The 18,468-nt window shown below is 46.2% G+C and overlaps 1 protein-coding gene across 1 annotated transcript in view; it reads right to left on the bottom strand.

The window, feature by feature from the left end:
* The window catches only part of LOC140209666 (transducin-like enhancer protein 3), an 87,004-nt gene that overhangs the window by 11,171 nt on the left and 57,365 nt on the right, over positions 1–18,468 (bottom strand). Inside the window, 6 exon segments of the mRNA XM_072278023.1 lie at positions 2,086–2,333; positions 4,374–4,623; positions 11,711–11,787; positions 11,920–12,077; positions 15,874–16,006; positions 18,101–18,253. Coding sequence (XP_072134124.1) covers positions 2,086–2,333; positions 4,374–4,623; positions 11,711–11,787; positions 11,920–12,077; positions 15,874–16,006; positions 18,101–18,253 — 1,019 coding nt within the window.

The following is an 18,468-nucleotide window of genomic DNA, read 5'->3' as shown; positions in this document are numbered from 1 at the left end:
ACCAGAAATGGCTCCCTTTATTCACATTCTTTGCCTCCTGCCAATCAGCCAATCTTCTATCCATGCTAATATCTTTCCTGTACTACCACGGGCTTTTATCTTCTTAATAGAAGAGCACAGCACAGGAACAGGTCCTTCAGTCCTCAATATTGTGCCGAACCAGTTAAAAAGCAAATCAAAAACCCCCAAGCACTAATCCCTCCTACGTACAACATGTCCATATCCCTCCATCTTCTTTACATCCTCATGCCCATCCAAATATCTCCTAAAAGCCTCCAATGTATTTCGTCTACCACCATACCAGGCAGCACATTCCAGACATCCACCACTCTGAGTGAAAAAACTTACCCCTCACATCCCCTTTGAATTTACCCTCTCTCACCTTCATTGTATGTCCTCTGGTATTATATATTTCTATCCTGGGAAACAGATACTCCCTGTCTACGCCTCTCGTAATCTTACAAACCTCTATCAGATCTCCCTTCAGCCTCCGCTCCTTCAGAGAAAACGACCAAGTTTGTCCAGGTTCTCATGCTAGCACGCCCTCTAAACCAGACAGCATCCTGGTAAACCTGTTCTGCACCCTCTCCAAAGCCTCAACATCCTTCCTTCTCCCCATAACATTTGCACACCACGCGCTGGTGCGACCAGAAATGTATACAATACTCCAGATGTGACCCAACCAGAGTCTTATGAAGTTGCTGCATAACCTCTCAACTCTGAACTCAGTGCCTCGACAAATAACGGCAGGCATTTCATAAGAGGCCTTATGTCCGGCACCTTGTCGAAGGCTTTCTGAACAACCAAGTAAACAACACCCACTGACTCTCCTTTGTTTATCCAGCCTGTTATTTCCTCAAAGAATTCCAACAGATTTGTCAGGCAAATACTTACCCTTATGGAAACCATGCCAGCTTTGACCTATTTTATCATTTGCCTGCAAATGCCTCGAATTTAATAACAAACTCCAACATTGTCCCAACTACTGAAGCCAGACTAACTGGCCTATAATTTCCTTTCTTCTGTTTCACAATATGTGACATTTCCCCCTAGAACAACGCAGACTGAGAGATGATCTTATCAAGATTTATAAAATTATGAGAGGCACATACATGGCAAATACTGCAGTTTTTCTCAGAGTAAGGAAGTCAAGTCTAAAATCAGAAGGCATAAGTTTAAGGTGAGAAGGGAAAGACTTAAAGTGGGCCTGTAGGGCTAGTTTATCCATGGCGGGTATATTGATTAAGTTACAGTGGGAGTGGTGGATCTAGGTACAATTACACCAGGGTGAAGGGTAACGTAGCAGTCGAACAGTTCAATTTCTGCTGCTGTTTCTAAGGAGTTTATACGTTCAACCCGTGACCACATGGGCTTCTTCCAGGTGCTTTGGTCCACTCATATTCTAGTGACCTGTGGGCATGCCATGTTGGCACTGGAAGCATGGCGACATTTGCGGGCTGCCCCCAGCGCATCCTCGGACTGTGTTGATCATTGACGCAAAACAACACATTTCACTGTACATTTTAATGTACGTGTGGCACGGGAGTGTAACATTGTTTCAGCACAAGCCCGATTCCTGCCACTGTCTGTAAGGAGGCTTAGCGCTCTCCCCGTGACTGTATGGGTTTCTCTGTGTGCACCGGTTCCCTCCCAAAGTCCAAAGACATACTGATTGGTATTTGTTCACATAGATGTAATGGGGTTTGCTGGGCTGGAAGGGCCTGTTAACAGTGCTGGATCTATAAATAAATAAAACTAATTTATCTTCACAACGTTGAAGAGAAATGTGTTTGGACAAGTCCTTGGATAGAGAAGTGTTAGAGGGATATGGGCCAAACATTGGCAAATGGGATTAGTTTACATTGAAAGGCCTGTTTCTGTTCTGTACAACTTTGAGTCTATGAATTATTTACAAGGCAAACAGCTAAGGCCACTTTTGTTCTCATCTAAGATGATGTTGAAGAAACATAGACCCTGAGATCCACTAGAATGTGGGTGGAGGACCAAGTTCTGAGCAACATCAGCTGGAAGAACAGGCCCTGGCTTCTCAGAATAATGAAGAGACAGCTCAGCGCGCAGCCTCACCTGACCAGCGTCTGATTGTGCAGATCCCACACGGCTATGTTCCCGTCACTACAGCAGGAGAAGCAGACTTTAGCGTCAGGGCTGATAGCCAGCGCGTAGCAGGCCGGCGCAGAGGACGTGAGCTCGGCCTTGATCCGTGGTGTGGGTGAGGCCAGGTCCCATATCGTGAGCGTGCTCGCCTCCCCTCCGACGATCAGCGTACGTCCATCGGGGAGAAGCTTGCAGGAACGGATATAGTTATCCCGGTTCTGTTAAGCGGGGAGAAGGAAAAATGGTGGTAAATGTGACGTTAAGACAAAGTATAAATTTTGATAAACTTCTACAGCTGCACAGTGGATTGTATCATGGCCTAGTATGGAAACATCAATACCCAGGAATGGAAAAGGCTACGGAGGATACAGTCCAGTTCCCCACCATTGAGCACAGCTACAAGGACGCTGCCACAAGAGAGCAGCATCCATCATCGAGGTCCCTCATCTTCCAGTCTCCGCTTCTTCTCACTGTTGCCATCGGGAAGGAGGTACAGGAGCCTTGGGTCCCACACCACCAGGTTCAGGAACTGTAATTGCCCTTCAACCGTCAGGCTTCCTGAACCAGAGTGGATAACTTCATTCACCTCAACACTAAACAGATTCCACAACCTACAGACTCACTTTCAGGGACCCCACAACTCACTTTCTCAGTATTAATTAATTAGCAGAATTTGTATTCTTTCGCACATTGGTTGTTTGTCAGTCTTCATATATGTCTAGCTTTTCATAAATTTTATTGTATGTCTTCATTTTCCTGTGAATGCCTGCAAGAAAGTTAATCTTAAGGTAGTATACGGTGATGCGTACTTTGAGAATAAGTTTACTGGTTCTTTTTTTACTTTTTTGGAAAACATTAGCATAATTAAATGGGGTCTGACAGGATACTGGGGGCATTCATATCGTTGACCTTTCAAGGTGGAAGACCCACTCCAATGACTGGCTGCATCACGGCATGGTACGGAAACAGCGAGCTCCAGGTGGACACTATTCAGAAAATACATGCTGGGAATAGTGCCGTCTTTCACCGAGACATCTAGTTCAAAAGATAATGAGCAGCCAGCGTTTTCTTCCCAGTACCCAAGGGTCAAAATCACCAAGCAGCAGCGAATTGCCACTGAGGTCCCACTGAGGGTCTGCCCCCAAACGCCAACCATTCCTTTCCCTCCGCAGATGCTGCCTGACCGGCTGAGTTCTTCTACAGAGTACCTTGATTGCTGCTGCAGGCAAATTACTGGCTGTTTCCCATAGTTACACCAGTGAGCACCCTTCAGCCAGTACAAAACTCAGTGGGGACGTGGAAGAAACTACAAAAAACATTAACTCCTAAGGCCATGTAACTTCTAATTGAACAAGTATTCAATGGCCCGTCATTGGGACCGATGGGCACAGTCTCCGAATACAAGAACATCCCTTTAGAACAGAGATGAGGAGGAATTTCTTCAGTGAGATGGTGGTGAACCTGTGGACTCCATTGCACAGACTGCTGTGGAGGCCAAGTCATTGGGTGTATTTCAGGCAGAGGCTGATAGGTCCTTGATTAGTCAGGGTGTCAAAGGCTACCCGGGTGCCAGGGTGGAGTTACGTCTTTAGTAAAGGAGGCTCCTTCCCTCTACTAGCCTGCAGGTCGCCCTTAGGCAAGGTGTAGCACTTGCTTAGCCCACCCCACCCAAATCAGGATCACGTGAAGCAGCTGGTACATATCACAAGTCCTGGTTAAGCGACAGACAGTCTCTGAAGAGTACTGATAATGGCTGGGGGGGGGGGGGGGGGGGGAGGGTCACCCATCTTGTGAAGGCACTGCCCATATATCACACCATTCTCTGTAAACTCTAGTGACTGTTGCTTGTGAAAAATCACAGGAGAACAGCAGTTTCTGAGATACTCAAACCACCCTGCCTGGCACCAACAGTCATTCCACGGTCAAAGTCACTTTGATCACATTTCTTCCCCATTCTGATGTTTGGTCTGAGCAATAACTGAGCCTTTTGACCATGTCTACATGCTTTTATGCATTGAGATGCTGCCACATGATTGGCTGATTTTGCATTAACAAGGTGCCCAGGTGTACCCAATAAGGAGGCCACTAAGTATAATTTCACCTTAAATTGAGGGGAAATCAATAAATACCTTTATGGTGGTTCAATGTGATATTTTAAGCAAAGACATGTATCCCCCTTCACCCCACCCACGTTCAGATCAGATACATCACGGCATTCCACTGGCGCCCAGCCGGTTGCTCCTTCAGGCCCCACTTACTAGGCAGTCTAACTGGGAGACGGGACTCTTGCTGCCGGGTTGGCTGATGTCCCAGATCTTCACGCAGCCCTTGCCGCCGGTGTAGACGTGCCTGGTGGGGTTGCTGATGGTGACGGCGCACACCACCTCGCCGTGATTCAAGGTGTTGATCTGCCGAGCGTGCCGGGGGATCCCAGAGCCGATCAGTGCATCCGGCGGGAAGGGCACCGGCTGCATCTGTCCGTCGGCGCTGACGTGGAAGGAATACGCACTGGCGGGGGCGGGGGGGGGGAGAGGAGAGAGAGGGAGAGAAAAGGTAAATAGACTGTGAGAAGGTTCTGGGAAGGAGGGCAGTTCCCTCACATAGCAATCTCAGTGAGTAAACAGTTAGACTGCAGATGCTGGAATCTGGAGCCACTCACAACCTTCTGGCAGAACTCAGTGGGTCAGACAGCGTCTTGTTGAAGCAGCACTTACTGATGGTGGGGAGGGTTGAGCTTGTGGTGTATTTGGCAGAGTCCAGTACCCCCCGCTGCTCCTTACGTTGCCACACCTTTGAATCGCAGGACCGACCACGACACAAGTCAGGGTATCAATGTAATAATCACAACCACAAGGAAGTCTGCAGATGCCGAAAACCCAGAGCAGCACACGCACAGAATTCTGGAGTAACTCAGCAGGTCAGGTAGCATCTATGGAAAGGAATAAGCAGTCGACGTTTCAGGCCAAGACACTTCTTCAGGACAAAGATGAAGACCTGAAGAAGGGTCTCGACCCAAAACGTTGACTGTTTACTCTTTTCCACAGATGCGACCTAGCCTGCTGAGTTCCTCCAGTGTTTTGTGTGCATTGCATATCATGTAATAATGTACACTTCCTCCCCTATGCCCAAGACCTCCCAGTGGAAGCTATACTTTAATACCCAAAACAACTCGTGGGGAACATTATTCGGGCTGATTTTACCAGCTCCAATGGGAGGTTTATAGTTACATCCATCCTCAGTAAAGACACAATATTAACCCCATCACCAGCTCTCCCACGGCCATGTTGCTTAGAGATTGTATGTGGTCATTCATTAACCACTAGACTAAATATCGCTGTGATGATTGTACGTTCTAGTATCAATTGTTTGGCGACAATAAAGTATAAAGACAGGGTGTGTAGCTCTACTGCTCACGCAGGTCCCCTGCATTTTATCTGGCTACCTGCACTGAACTTTCTCTGTAAGTGTAACACTATATTCTGCATGCTGTGTTTTACTCAAAGTTTCAGGGAAAGTCTCTCATTTGTACAGTCTGCCTGTCTATCTATCTAGCTAGCTCTTTACCTATTTATTGAGAATCCTACAGAAAGTGTTGGATACAGCTCAGTCCATGAAGGCAAAGCCCTCTCCACCACTGAGCACATCTACAAGGCGCACTGCCACGAGGAAGCAGCGTCCATCATCGAAGACCACAACCACCCAGGCCACGCTCTCTTATTGGGCAGGAGGTACAGAATCCTTCAGTCCCACACCTACCAGGTTCAGGAACAGTTATTACCTCACAACCATCAGGCTCCTGAACCAACGTGGATAACTTTGCTCAACTAATTTGATTGTATGACCCACAAAGTCACTTTCAAGGACACTTTACAGCTCAGTTCTCAGCAGCGTTTGTTATATTTGCACAATTGTGTCTTCATCTGCATGTTGGATGTTTGCCTGTCTTTCTTTAAGTTTTTTTAAATTTTAAAGTTTTTCATAAATTCTGTTGTATTTCTTTTTTATTACCTCAAGTGTCTACAAGACAATGAATCTCAGAGTAGTATATGATGACAAATACATACATAGAACATAGAAATCTACAGCACATTACAGGCCCTTCGGCCCACAATGTTGTGCCGACCATGTAATCTACTCTAGAAACTGCCTAGAATTTCCCTACCACATAGCCCTCGATTTTTCTAAGCTCCATGGACCTATCTAAGAGTCTCTTGAAAGACCCCATTGTATCCACCTGTACCATCGTCGCTGGCAGTTCATTCCAAACAACCAACACTCTGTGTGTGAAAAACTTACCCCTGACATCCCCCTTGTACCTACTTCCAAGCACCTTAAAACTGTGCCCCCTCATGTTAGCCATTTCAGCCCTGGGAAAAAGCCTCTGGCTATCCACACGATCAATGTCTCATCCTCTTATACACCTCTATCAGGTCACCCCTCATCTTCCATCACTCCAAGGAGAAAAGGCCAAGTTTACTCAGTCTACTCTCATAAGGCATGCTCTCCAATCCAAGCAACAACTTTGATAATAAATTTACTTTGAATATTGTATATTTTATTCTTTTCTCTTGCTTGCATGAATATTATTGTTTATTATAGATCAGAGAACTTATAACAAATTTTAAAGTTTTCCATAAATTCTGTTGTATTTCTTTTTTATTACCCCAAGTGTCTGCAAGACAATGAATCTTAGGGTAGTATGTTGTGCCAACCCTTTATCGTCGTTAGGTCACATCTGGAATTTCCAGTTGGCAGACGATTTCCCTCCACGCCGCTCTTTCCTGACACTTGTCCACAACATCCCTAGTCTTGTCCAGCTTGGCCCGATCCTTGATGTTACCCAGCCACGTTGTTCTTTGCCTTCCTCTTCCTTTCTTTCCCTCCACCCTTCCATATAGCAAGTCTGACAAGATGTCATCTCTTCAGGTTACGTGTCCACAATAAGCAACTTTTAACTTCATAATCTTCTCCAGTAGTATCCGTGGTCTATCAACTTCGGACAAAACTCTCTCATTTGAAACTTCCTCTACCCAGCTGATCTTCAACATTCGTTGATAGCACCACATTTCAAAAGCATTAATTCGTTTCATGTCATCCTTCTTCAGGGTCCATGTTCCTGCTCCATACCTCAGTACTGACCACACCTAACACTCGAGGAAGTAGATTCTACTTTGGATGTCTACCTTCCGATTGCATAGTAGATCTTTTAGCTTCATGAACTGGGTCTTAGCCGATACCTATTCTCCTCCTGATCTCAACTTCACGTCTCCTGTCATCTGTCAGACAACTGCCAAGATATTCAAACTTTCGCACCTGTTCAATGTCTTGTCCACTCACTTGTAACGATACCGTCATGAATGAGTCTTTAGTGTTTGTTTTGCTTACCACCATCGATTTTGTTTTCTTAGGGTTGATTTTTAGTCCGTAGTCAAGGCTTTTCTCATTCACTTTATTCAGCGTAATTTGAAGTTCACATTCGCTATCAGCTAACAACACAGTGTTGTCCGCATACCTGACGTTATCCACCTTCCGGCCTCCGATTGGAATACCTGTCTTCTGATGGTCGCATTCCCGAAAAATCCATTCTCCGTAGAGGTTGAACAAATCCAGTGACCTTACGCCTTGTTTAATACATGCCCATGGTGATAGCTCATTTTCTGCCCTGACTGCCGCTTTCTGTTTCCAATACAAGTTCCTTATTATCTGCACATTCTCCCATCCCAGATCGTACTTATTCAGCACCTCTATTACTTTCTCATGTCTTACTTTATCAAAAGCCTTTTCATGGTCAATAAAGCATAAGTAGATGGCCTTTTGTGCCTCAATGCATCTCTCCATGGTGTTTCTCATTGCAAATATCCCTTCCCTTGTTCCTGAGCCTTTACGAAAACCAAACTGTGTTTCTCCAATTTCATCGCTGATTGTACCTTTCATTCTGCCGAACACTATTTTCAACAGTAGCTTGACGCAGTGAGACATTATGCTTATCGTCCTGTGTTCGTTACATTTTATTGTCCTTGGCTTTTTTGGTAAGGTGATAAATACTGATTTGAGAAAGTCCTTCAGAAGATTTCCTGTCATATAACTGTTGTTTAATATCGCTAAAAGGTTCATTTTTCCCGTCGGACCAAGCGGTTTGAGAATTTCAGTGGAAATCTTATCTTCACTGGCCGCCTTTCTGACTTTTAGACTCCAAATCGCACTTTCCATCTCTGACATCAATATCTAAGGTTGATTAGTCATTTGATTTAATTCTGGTAAATCCTCAATCCTGCTATCTTCAAATAATTCCGTGATGTACTCAACCCATCTGTCCATAATCTCTGCTTTTTCATAGCATGGATTACCACTACTGTCTTCGATACACCCAGTTGATGCCATGGTCCTCTTTAAGTTCATCATATCCTTTGTCTTTTGGTGAAAGCCTCTATAATCATAACTTCGTTCATACCGCTCAATTTCTTTGCACTGCTCATTCATTCATTGCCAACCCTTTAACCTGCTCTAAATCAGTTGGTAATTTAGCATCAGGCCCAGCACAGATATGATGGGCCAAATGGCTTTTCTGCTGTCCTGTTCCAAGTTCTATGATCTGGAGCAACCCACACAAAATGCTGGAGGAACTCAGCAGGTCAGGCAGCATCTATGGAGACGAACAAGCAGCTGACGTTCCGGGCTGAGACCATTCTTCAAGTACATTTCATAGCTAGCACTAGCGACTGAGGGTAAACAGCCCTTACCCTGGTCCGGCAACTGCTCTGTAGGTGACCAAAAGAAACACCAGAGCAGCTCAGCACATCACAGAAACCAGCTTTCCCTCCATGGACTTTGTCTATAATTCTCACTGCCTCAGTAAAGCCACCAGCATTATCAAAGACCCCTCTTCTTCGCGCCTCCCCCACATTGGGCGGAAGATACAAAAGCCTAAAAGCATGTACAAACAAGCTTAAAGACAGCTTCTATCTCACTGCAATAAGATTATTAAATGGTTCCCTAGTACTACAGGATGGACTCTTGACCTCACAATCTACCTCATTATGATCTTGCATTTTATTGATGACCTGCTCTGCCCTTTCTCTGTAGCTGTTACACTTTATTCTGCATTGTTATTGTTTTACCTTGTTCTACTGCGATGCACTGTGTGATGACCTGAGCTGTAATAACTATTACACACTTATAAACACTTTTCATCCAAATGACATACGGTAGTTCAAGTGCTTTACTATGGGATAAAAGTACAAATATGAAAGGTAAAATAAAAAAATAAAAATAAAAATGTAAATTAAAAGACAAAGATTTACAAGGACATTTCCAGGTCTAGAGGATCTGAGTTATAAGGAAAAATTGAATAGGTTAGGACTTTATTCCTTGGAACGTAGAAGATTGAGAGGAGATTTGATAGAGGTATAGATCTGGTAAATGCAGGCAGGCTTTTTCCACTGAGGTTGGGTGGGACTACAACCAGAGGTCATGGGTGAAGGGTGAAAGGTGAAACGTTTTAAGGGGAACATGTAGGGAAACTTCTTCACTCAGGGGGTTAAGAGAATGTGGAACAAGCTACCAGTGCAAGTGGCGCATGTGAGCTCGATTTCAACGTTTAAGCAAAGTTTGGATAGGTACATGGATGACAGGGGTATGGAGGGTTATGGTCCTGGTGCAGGCTGATGGGAGTGGGCAGTTTAAATTGTTTAGCACAGACAAGATGGGCCAAAGGGCCCTGTTTCTGAGTTGCACCTTTCTATTTCTTTATGTTAGTTATGTAGAGGCTACATAAATTGATTTTAAACTGGTGTTTAACAGTGTCAACTGAGTCTGCATCCCTTATAGTTTTAGATATTGAATTCCAAGTTTAGAAGCGTAGCTCAAAAAAGCTGACCTGCCAACTCTCTTTTGAGGGAGATTGCTTAAGTTTAAGAGACTGATGGAAGAAGACCTGACAGCTCGAGCAAGATTATAAAGCTTGCTCCTCTCCCAGAGCATTGAGAGCTTTAAAAACAAGTAACAGAACGTTAAAATCAATTCTCAAGGATACAGGAAGCCAAAGCAGAGTAGCTAGTACCAGTGATACGTTCCCTCAGCCTGGTTTTGGTTAAAAGCCTAGTGGTGGCGTACTGAATGAGTTAAAGTTTGTCAGTAGATTGCCAATAGAAACCACATTGCAGTAATTCTAGTCTATGCAACGCAAAGGCATATGTTAGTTTTTCAGCATCATGACATGCCAGAAACAAATGTACCTTTGCAAATTTCGTAAGTGCAGAAATGCTGTTCTGGGCCACCTCCTCTACAGGGGACTTAAAATTCAAATCGGAATCGAGAATAACACCCAAGCTAGTTCCTGCTCATCTTACATGGGGAGCCAAGTTCCCAAGTTTATCCAGAAGTTTATCTCTTTTGGCTTTGGGATCAGTTTTACCTTCATTTAGTTTTAGGAAATTATTGCTCAACCATCTGTTCATTGCAGCCAAACCAGAAGTCAGAGAAGATAGGGTGTTATCATCGTCAGGCTCAACCGAGATATACAATCGTGTGTCATTAGTTTTACTGAGGAATTCAAGTATACGCTCTCTAGTGATGTTTCCCAAGGGGAGCATGTACAAGGAGAAGAGTAGGGGACCAAGACAGCATCCCTGAGCAACACCAAAAGGTGTACTGTATCTCTTAGAAAACTGGTCTCCAAGACACGAAAAATTCTCTCCAAGATATACAAAGGAAACTAAATCAGGGAACTACCAGAGAGCCAACCCAGCTCTCAAGGCAATCTAGGAGAAGATTTTGGTCAATTGTGTCGAAGGCAGCACTTAGTTCAAGAAGAATTAGAACTGAGATTCTGTTGGCATCAGTACTGAGCCCAAGTTTGCTGACAATTTTGATAAGGGCCGTCTCTGTGTTAAGACCTGACTGAAACTTTTCCAGAATACTGTTCTGGCTCAGAAAGTTGGCTGAAAATGACTTTCTGAAGAATCTGTCCGGGAAGGGAAGATCTGATCTCGGCCTGTAGTTAGCTGGTACTGCACGATCAAGATTTGGCTTTTAAAGTCGGGGCTTGACAGCTGTAGTTTCGAAGGCATCTGGAAAGAGTCCAGTATGAAGGGAAATGTTAACAATTTTCCTAACAGAGTTGAAAACACTATCAAGAATCCTTATGAAGTGTGGTGGGGACCGGGTCAAGACAGCGAGTAGAGGGTTTACTTTTTGTTACAATCGGAAATACTTGTAAATTTTGACATGGCTGCTGTCTTTTTACAAGACTGGCATGCTTGACTGAGAGCATTATAGGTTGGAGCAGGGTTCGACAGTCAGTTTATAGCTCAGAAGAATATTCTTGAATCGCTAGTATTCGCTGTAATGGAAAAATGGGCTCATCTTGCAGAGTGTATAGCAGCATTAAAGGAGACTAGTTTTTCCTGGAAAATATTATGATGGACTTGTACTCCAGTTTTCCTGTGTGAACAGCATGCCTAACTCGGCACATGTGACAATAATAAAACAACTCCAGTCACCTCCCCACCCTCCTCCCAGGGTCTGACAGATCTCCAGCTGTTCAGTGTGTGGTTGAGGAATTAGCAGATGGTAGAGAGCATGGATTGGGACTTACGGCTTTCCTCCTGGGATCGAGGCCATGCCCGCGGACAGTCCAGGTGCCCGCATGTGGGAGTGGGGGTCGAAGCCGACCTGGTTGAGGGGAAGGGAGAGAAGGGTTCAGTTTACAGTTCACGGCAAGAACAGCGCCAGAAGCCGCGTGTTAATTCAAACGATAAATTGGTAAGAAGAAAGGTATAGGTTACGTACACCGCCAAAGCTCACCATGGGGGATCGATAGGCGGCTGCGTTAATCTGCGGTGAGATGTGCAGGCTGGAGTAAGGGCCCGGACTGGTCAGCGCACCGTTCATGTCGTGGTGGGGCATCATCGCGAAAGGTGCGTACGAGCTGGCCAGCGAGATTGGCGCACGGAGGGCAGGTGCTGGAAACAAAAAGACACAGGACTAGTTGGTTGAAGTGGAACGACAGAGATGATTATTACAGCGCAAATGCCACTTTCAATGCAGGAATCTCTACCCCACTGCTATACGACTATGGAACGCTGTCCTTGTACTATAAGGCCTCACAATCCACCTTGCTATGGCCCAGCACCTTATTGTCCACCTGCACTGCATGTAGAGGAAGGCTTCAGCAGTGAAGGGTCCCCGCTCACTTTGCATTCCGTGCCACTGGACCCTGACCACTGACCCCTGACCCCGATCTGTCAGGGGCGGAGTGGTGGCTGCCCGTGCATCAGCCTCCCCACGTTAAACAAAGTCACACCCAGGCATTCCCCATTAAGGGAATAACCTCTCAGGACAGGGGTTCCCAATCTTTTATTTGCCATGGACACCCTACCATTAACCAAGGGGTCTGTGGGCCCCAGGTTGGGAACCCCCTGCCTCAGGAGGACATCAAACTCGACTCGAGTGATTGCACTACTACTCTCACTGCGGGAATGTCGAGGTTACCAGCTCACCAAACTAGTTCCTTTACCCCAAACACCAAGGGGAGCAGGGATCATAAAACAAATTAAAAGTCATCTGAGGAAGAAACTTCAAGTGTTATCTGATCCTCTCTCCGCGGGTGCCGCCCAACCTGCAAGGTGTTTCCAGCATTTTCGAATTTATTTTAAGATTTCCAACGTCTGTTGTTTTGCTTTATGTTCACTTACTCGGAGAACAGATCAGTTGGGCCAAGCTGCCTCTATCGTTGAAATTTGAATATTTAAAAGAAGATGCAGTGCTATTTCTGCACTAAGATACTATAACCACTTTCTCACCACTTGTGGGGAAGACAAAGTCTCGGTTTAATGTTCAAAGGCTGCCAACAGTGCAACTTCCCCACAATGTGCACCGGGTAGAACTTGCGTGCTGTCAACGGGACAATACTCCTGGAGGGGAAAACATGCCATCTCCCCAAGCCAGAGACAACTCTTGAGACCAGACAGAAGGAATAGAGTCAGTAAGCCATTCGGCCCGTCATACCTGCCCTGCCATTTAGTGAGATGTCAGATCTCTTATCACAGTGCCATTTCCCAGGTCCCCAGTTCCATCAATACTGAGAAATTTATTAACCTTTTCCCCATTAAACACATGACAAAGCCTCTATGACCATCCTGGGTAAAGAATCTGAATCTGATATTGTAACAAGGTCACTTGGCCCATCACATCCATATTGGCCCAAGAGGAGTAATCACATCAGTTCTATTGTCCCCTCTCCCAGTTTCCCTGTACCCTCTGCAATGTATTCATTCCCACTCTCGCATCCATCAACACCTCTCTGATTGCTCTAAGTTTCAAGATCAAAGTTCACAAAGCATACATACAGCATTCAACCTTGAGATTCATCTTCTTGCAGACAGCCACAAAACAAGGAACCGTCATAGAACCCACACAAGAACATCGAACGTGCGGGTAAAAAAGAACAAATCGTGCAAGCAGCAAAAAGCGAACAAATAACACACAAAGCATTAAACCATAGAGCCCACAGCCACCGAGTCAGTCCGTTCGGCACGGCCACAGATTCAGTTCCGCGCTGAAGCACAACGATCAAATCACGCAAACAGTAAGGCACGTCCAACACTGAGAGCATTAAGCATCCGAACACAGCTGAAAGTGAGTCTGAGGCGATTGAACCTTCCAGTGAGGGAGCTTTGCACCTCCCACTCGCAGCAGCAAGAGGGCAACCAATCAAACGCAGGCCGACGGCGCTGAACACACATTCATTTTCCACGCTCGTCCTCGTCATGTTCCACCATTAGGAATCGATGCAGTCTACGCTCCCAGCAACGGACATAGCTGCGCTCCACACGAATCCCCCAGGAGTCCACAGAAATGCCAGATCATTCAGTCAGCCCAAATAAGACATTCTTAAGAGGGAAATTACAAGCTGCAATTGATCCCAGTTCAGAAAGGAGTATATTTAGAAGACGCAGAAGAGTATCCAGCAGTTTTGTAAGCTGTCTGCAAGATGTCACAGTTGGTCGCTGGGGCCATCTTGCCGAAAGTTAACTCAAGAGCCGATATTGTACGGGAGAGTACCGGTTACCGGAATGCTGATACGCACCCAGCAAACCGCATTCAACCCCCATCGCTGTCTGTAAGGAGTCTGCACGTTCGTCTCGTGACCATGTGTGTTTCCTTTGGGTGCTCTGGTTTCCTCCCCCATTCTAAAGGCCAACAGATGAGAGTTGGTGAGTTGTGGACATGTGACGCTGGTGCTGGAAATGTAGCGACACTTGCGGACTGTCTCCATTGGCCGTTGATGCAAACAATACATTTCACTGCACACTTTGATGCACATGTGACAAAGTTAATGCTTGTCTTTAAAGACAAGAAAGAATGGAGTAAGCTACCACCTCCTTGCTCCTGGGTGGTGGGAGAAACCAGAGCTACTGGAGGGGACACACCAAGAACAGAGGGACTGAACAATTATCCCCACAAGCAGTACCCATGATCAGGTCTGAACCCCGGGTCACTGGAACTGTGAGATGGCAGCACGAACTGCTGAACACCATCTCATTTCAGTAGTCTATCTATCATTAGGAGATTCAGTATGTTACCAAAGATTCTCCCAAATTTCCACCGATGTACTGTGGAAAGCATTCTAATTGGTTGCATCACCAAATGGTATGGGAGGGGCCACTGCACAGGACTGGAAAAATCTACAGAAAGTTGGAAACTCAGCCAGCTTCATCACAGGCACTAGCCTCTCCACCATCAGGAACATCGGGAGGAGAAGATGGCGGCGCGACGCAGCGCGCGCAGCTCTCCGGTGAAATGATATCGTATTTGTAAGTAGGACGCTGTGCACAATTCTAATTTGATGAAGACAGACGTGAGAAGCAGAGGAACATCTGGAGAAATTTCTGAAATGCCTAGTTCGCTGCTGTTGTTACTGTACGATTGAGAATCTCCGGAGGGAAGGCCCCAAAATCCCCGGCTTTGCCTGCTCTGGAGACCGAGGCTGAGGTCGAAGCATTCGGCAGAGATGGTGCTCGGTACTCTGTGTCGGAGGGCTGATCGGAGCTCGAAGTTTTCGGATGACTCAGAGTCGGACTGTGGTCGGGCATGGCAGGGAGAGTTTTCTTCCTTCTCCCGTCTGCATGAGATGTGGGACTTTCGAGAGACTTTGAACTTTTTTACCGTGCCATGGCCTGTTCTTTGTCAAGTTATGGTATTGTTGCACTGTTGTAACTATATGTTACAATTATGTGTTGTTTGTTAGTTTTTGTCTGTCCTGTGTTTTTGTGATATCACACCGGAGGAATATTGTATAATTTCTTAATGCATGCATTACTAAATGACAATAAAAGAGGACTGCATAATCTCTTAATCTAATCTTCAATAAGCAATGCCTCAAATAGGCGGCATTCATCATTAAGGTCTCCCATCACCCTGGACACGCCCTCTCTTCATTGCTACCATCAGAGACGAGGCACAGGAGCCTGAAGACACACACTCAATGTTTTAGGAACAGCTTCTTCTCCCCTGCTGTCAGATTTCTGAACGGTCCATGAACACTACCTCACTATTCTGCTCTCTCTCTGCTTACTTAGTTTTGCTATATAATCTTTACTGTAAGTAAAATAATTGTTGTATGTACTGCACTGTACTGCTGTTGCAAAACAAACTTCACAATAACTGTCAGTGTTAATAAACACTCCCACATTGAATATGGTTCCCGGTCGCTGGCTGGGGCTTCTGCAGGTGAACAGAAAGGTGCAGCGCGGTTACCTAACGAGTCGATGCCGGGGGGCTTTCCCGTGATCGTTCGCAGGCCTGGGGTGGAGCTGGTGCCCGGAGTAGGAGCCTCGTTGCGTGGGGTTGGCGTATTGGATTTCAGGCCGGGGGTTGACGACTTGTCGTTCTGCAAAACAACGGAGGAATGAGGGAGGCATGGAAGAACCCAAATATTCAGTGAAACACACAGACCTTTCCATAAGACTCTAAGATAATAGGAGCAGAATTAGGCCATTTGGCCCATCGAGTCTGCTCTGCCATTTCATCATGGCTGATCCAATTTTCCTCTCGGCCCCAATCTCCAGCCTTTTCCCCGTATCCCTTCATGCCCCGACCAATCAGGTATCTATCAACCTCTGCCTTACATATACATATAAGACTTGGCCTCCACAGCTGCCTGCCTGTGAAAACGAAATCCACATATTCATCACTCTCTGGCTAAAGAACTTCCTCCTCGTCTCTGTTCTAAAAGGACACCCCTCTATTCAGAAGCTGTGTCCTCTGGTCTTAGACTCTCCCACCATAGGAAACATCCCCTCCACAACCAATCTATCAAGGCTTTTCACCATTCGATAGGTTTCAATGAGGTTACCATTCATTCTCCTAAATCCCAGTGAATACAAGCCCAGAGCCATCAAACATATAACAATCCTAAAATTATTTTCATGAACCTCCTTTGAACCCTATCCAGTTTCAGCACATCCTTTCTAAGATAAGGGGCCCAAAACTGCTCACAATACTCCGTGAGGCCTCGCCAGTGCTTTCAGAAAGTCTCAACATGACATCCTTGCCTTTAAATTCTAATCCTCTTGAAATGAACGCTAACATTGCATTTGGCTTCCTCACCACACTCAACCTGCAAATTAACCTTTAGGGAATCCCGCACAAGGATTCCCAAGTTTGCACCTCAGTTTTTGTGTGTTTTCTCTCCACTTTGAAAATAGTAAACACTTTCCAGTACTGACGAAGGGTCTCGTCCAGAAACGTCCACTGTTTATTCCTCTCCATAAATGCTGCCTAGCCTGCTGTTGCAATATACTTATTTATTTTTCAATTTAGAGCAATTTAATGCCTTAAATTGTGCCTCTGCTGCAAAATGATTTTCAGAATATAGATCAGTAAAAACAAGGCTCATAATTATCACCTGTTACTCATTTAAACTACAGAGATTAACACCCAATTTTGCTGACCTCACCCTCGACAATAGTTCCTTTCTTCCTGGGATCTACTTAGCAAAGCTTCTCTGAGCTGCTTCTAATGCAAGCAAACCCTTCTTAACAAGCCTAATTCTTCACACAGCTCCAGGTGTGGACCACAGCTGCAGCAACACTGACGCTCGTTCCTCTTTGCGGTGAAGCCTCCACTCGCCTTTCCAACTGTTCATTCCACGTTACCCTTTGGTGTTCGGGGTAGGTAGAGGAGCAGGGCAACTCCCCCAGGGAGGCTCCGAAGCCCAGGTGTGAAAGGATAAAGCTTGGGCGTGGGACTAGAAGAGCCGTCCCTTAAAAACCGAGGGCTACAGAAAGGCCAACAGAAGCTCCAAACGCCTCCTCCCTGGGAGAGGACCTCTGACGAAGGGCTACGCCTCGGGACAACCTGAAAGACTGGCCCAGGACAGGGAACTTTGGTATGCTGCAGAATTTTTAAAAAATTTTATTTTGCGATACAGTGCAGAGTAGGACCTTCCGAGCCACGCTGTCCCAGCACAACCCCCCCCCCCACCCCCACCCCAGCACACCTGATTAATCCACAATGACCAATTAACCTACCCTGTACATCTTTGGACTGCGGGAGGAAACCAGAGCACCCGGAGAAAACCCATGGATGCTACAGGAAGGGCGTACAGAGGATGCCGGCATTGAACGGTGGACTGCAGACCACCTCGAAGCTGTATTAGCCTCGCGCTGCCCGCTACACTACCGTAAAGGTGATGGGCTTAAGGGGAGAAACAGATCATGGAGTCATAGAAAGTACAGCACAGGAACAGGCCCTTCAGCCCATCTAGTCTCTGCTGAACCGTTCAAACTCCCATTGACCTGCACTGGGGCCCCCTACCATCCATGTACCTATCCAAACTTCTCTTAAACGTTGAAATCGAGCTCGCATGCACCATTTGTGCTGGCAGCTCGTTCCACACTTTCACCCTCCTCTGGATGAAGAGGTTTCCCCCTCATGTTCCCCTTAATCGTCCATGGTTCCCCTGAAGCAGATCGTTACTCACGTGGCCCATCTCCTTTGTCTTCGACGACGGCGTGCTGCTGGATGAAGCTACAGAGGCGGGACTGTTGGGCGCGTCCTTCTTCATGCCACGGGCCTTGTCCAGGCCATTCTCACGGGGAGAGTGGACAGGGCTGACCCGAGGCGTGGCTGGATCCTGGATGTTTGAAAACCAAGAGTCAAAACGTGGTGGCAGAGGGAGGTAAAGCACAGGCCTCCGCATGCCCCCTTTTCTGGTTGATTGTGGCCCCTGGCCAGCATTCAACAACACAGAAACTCGCCCTTGTCCCCATTCACAACGGGCCTCCAGGACCAGAGCAGGTTCAAACCAGCTGGTGGCCCGTCGCAGATGGCTATGAACCATTTTCCTTC

The sequence above is a fragment of the Mobula birostris genome, chromosome 14 (assembly GCF_030028105.1).
Source record: "Mobula birostris isolate sMobBir1 chromosome 14, sMobBir1.hap1, whole genome shotgun sequence".
NCBI lineage: Eukaryota > Metazoa > Chordata > Chondrichthyes > Myliobatiformes > Myliobatidae > Mobula > Mobula birostris.
Note: the sequence above shows the minus strand (reverse complement) of the source record. Positions and strands in the feature narration are given on the sequence as shown.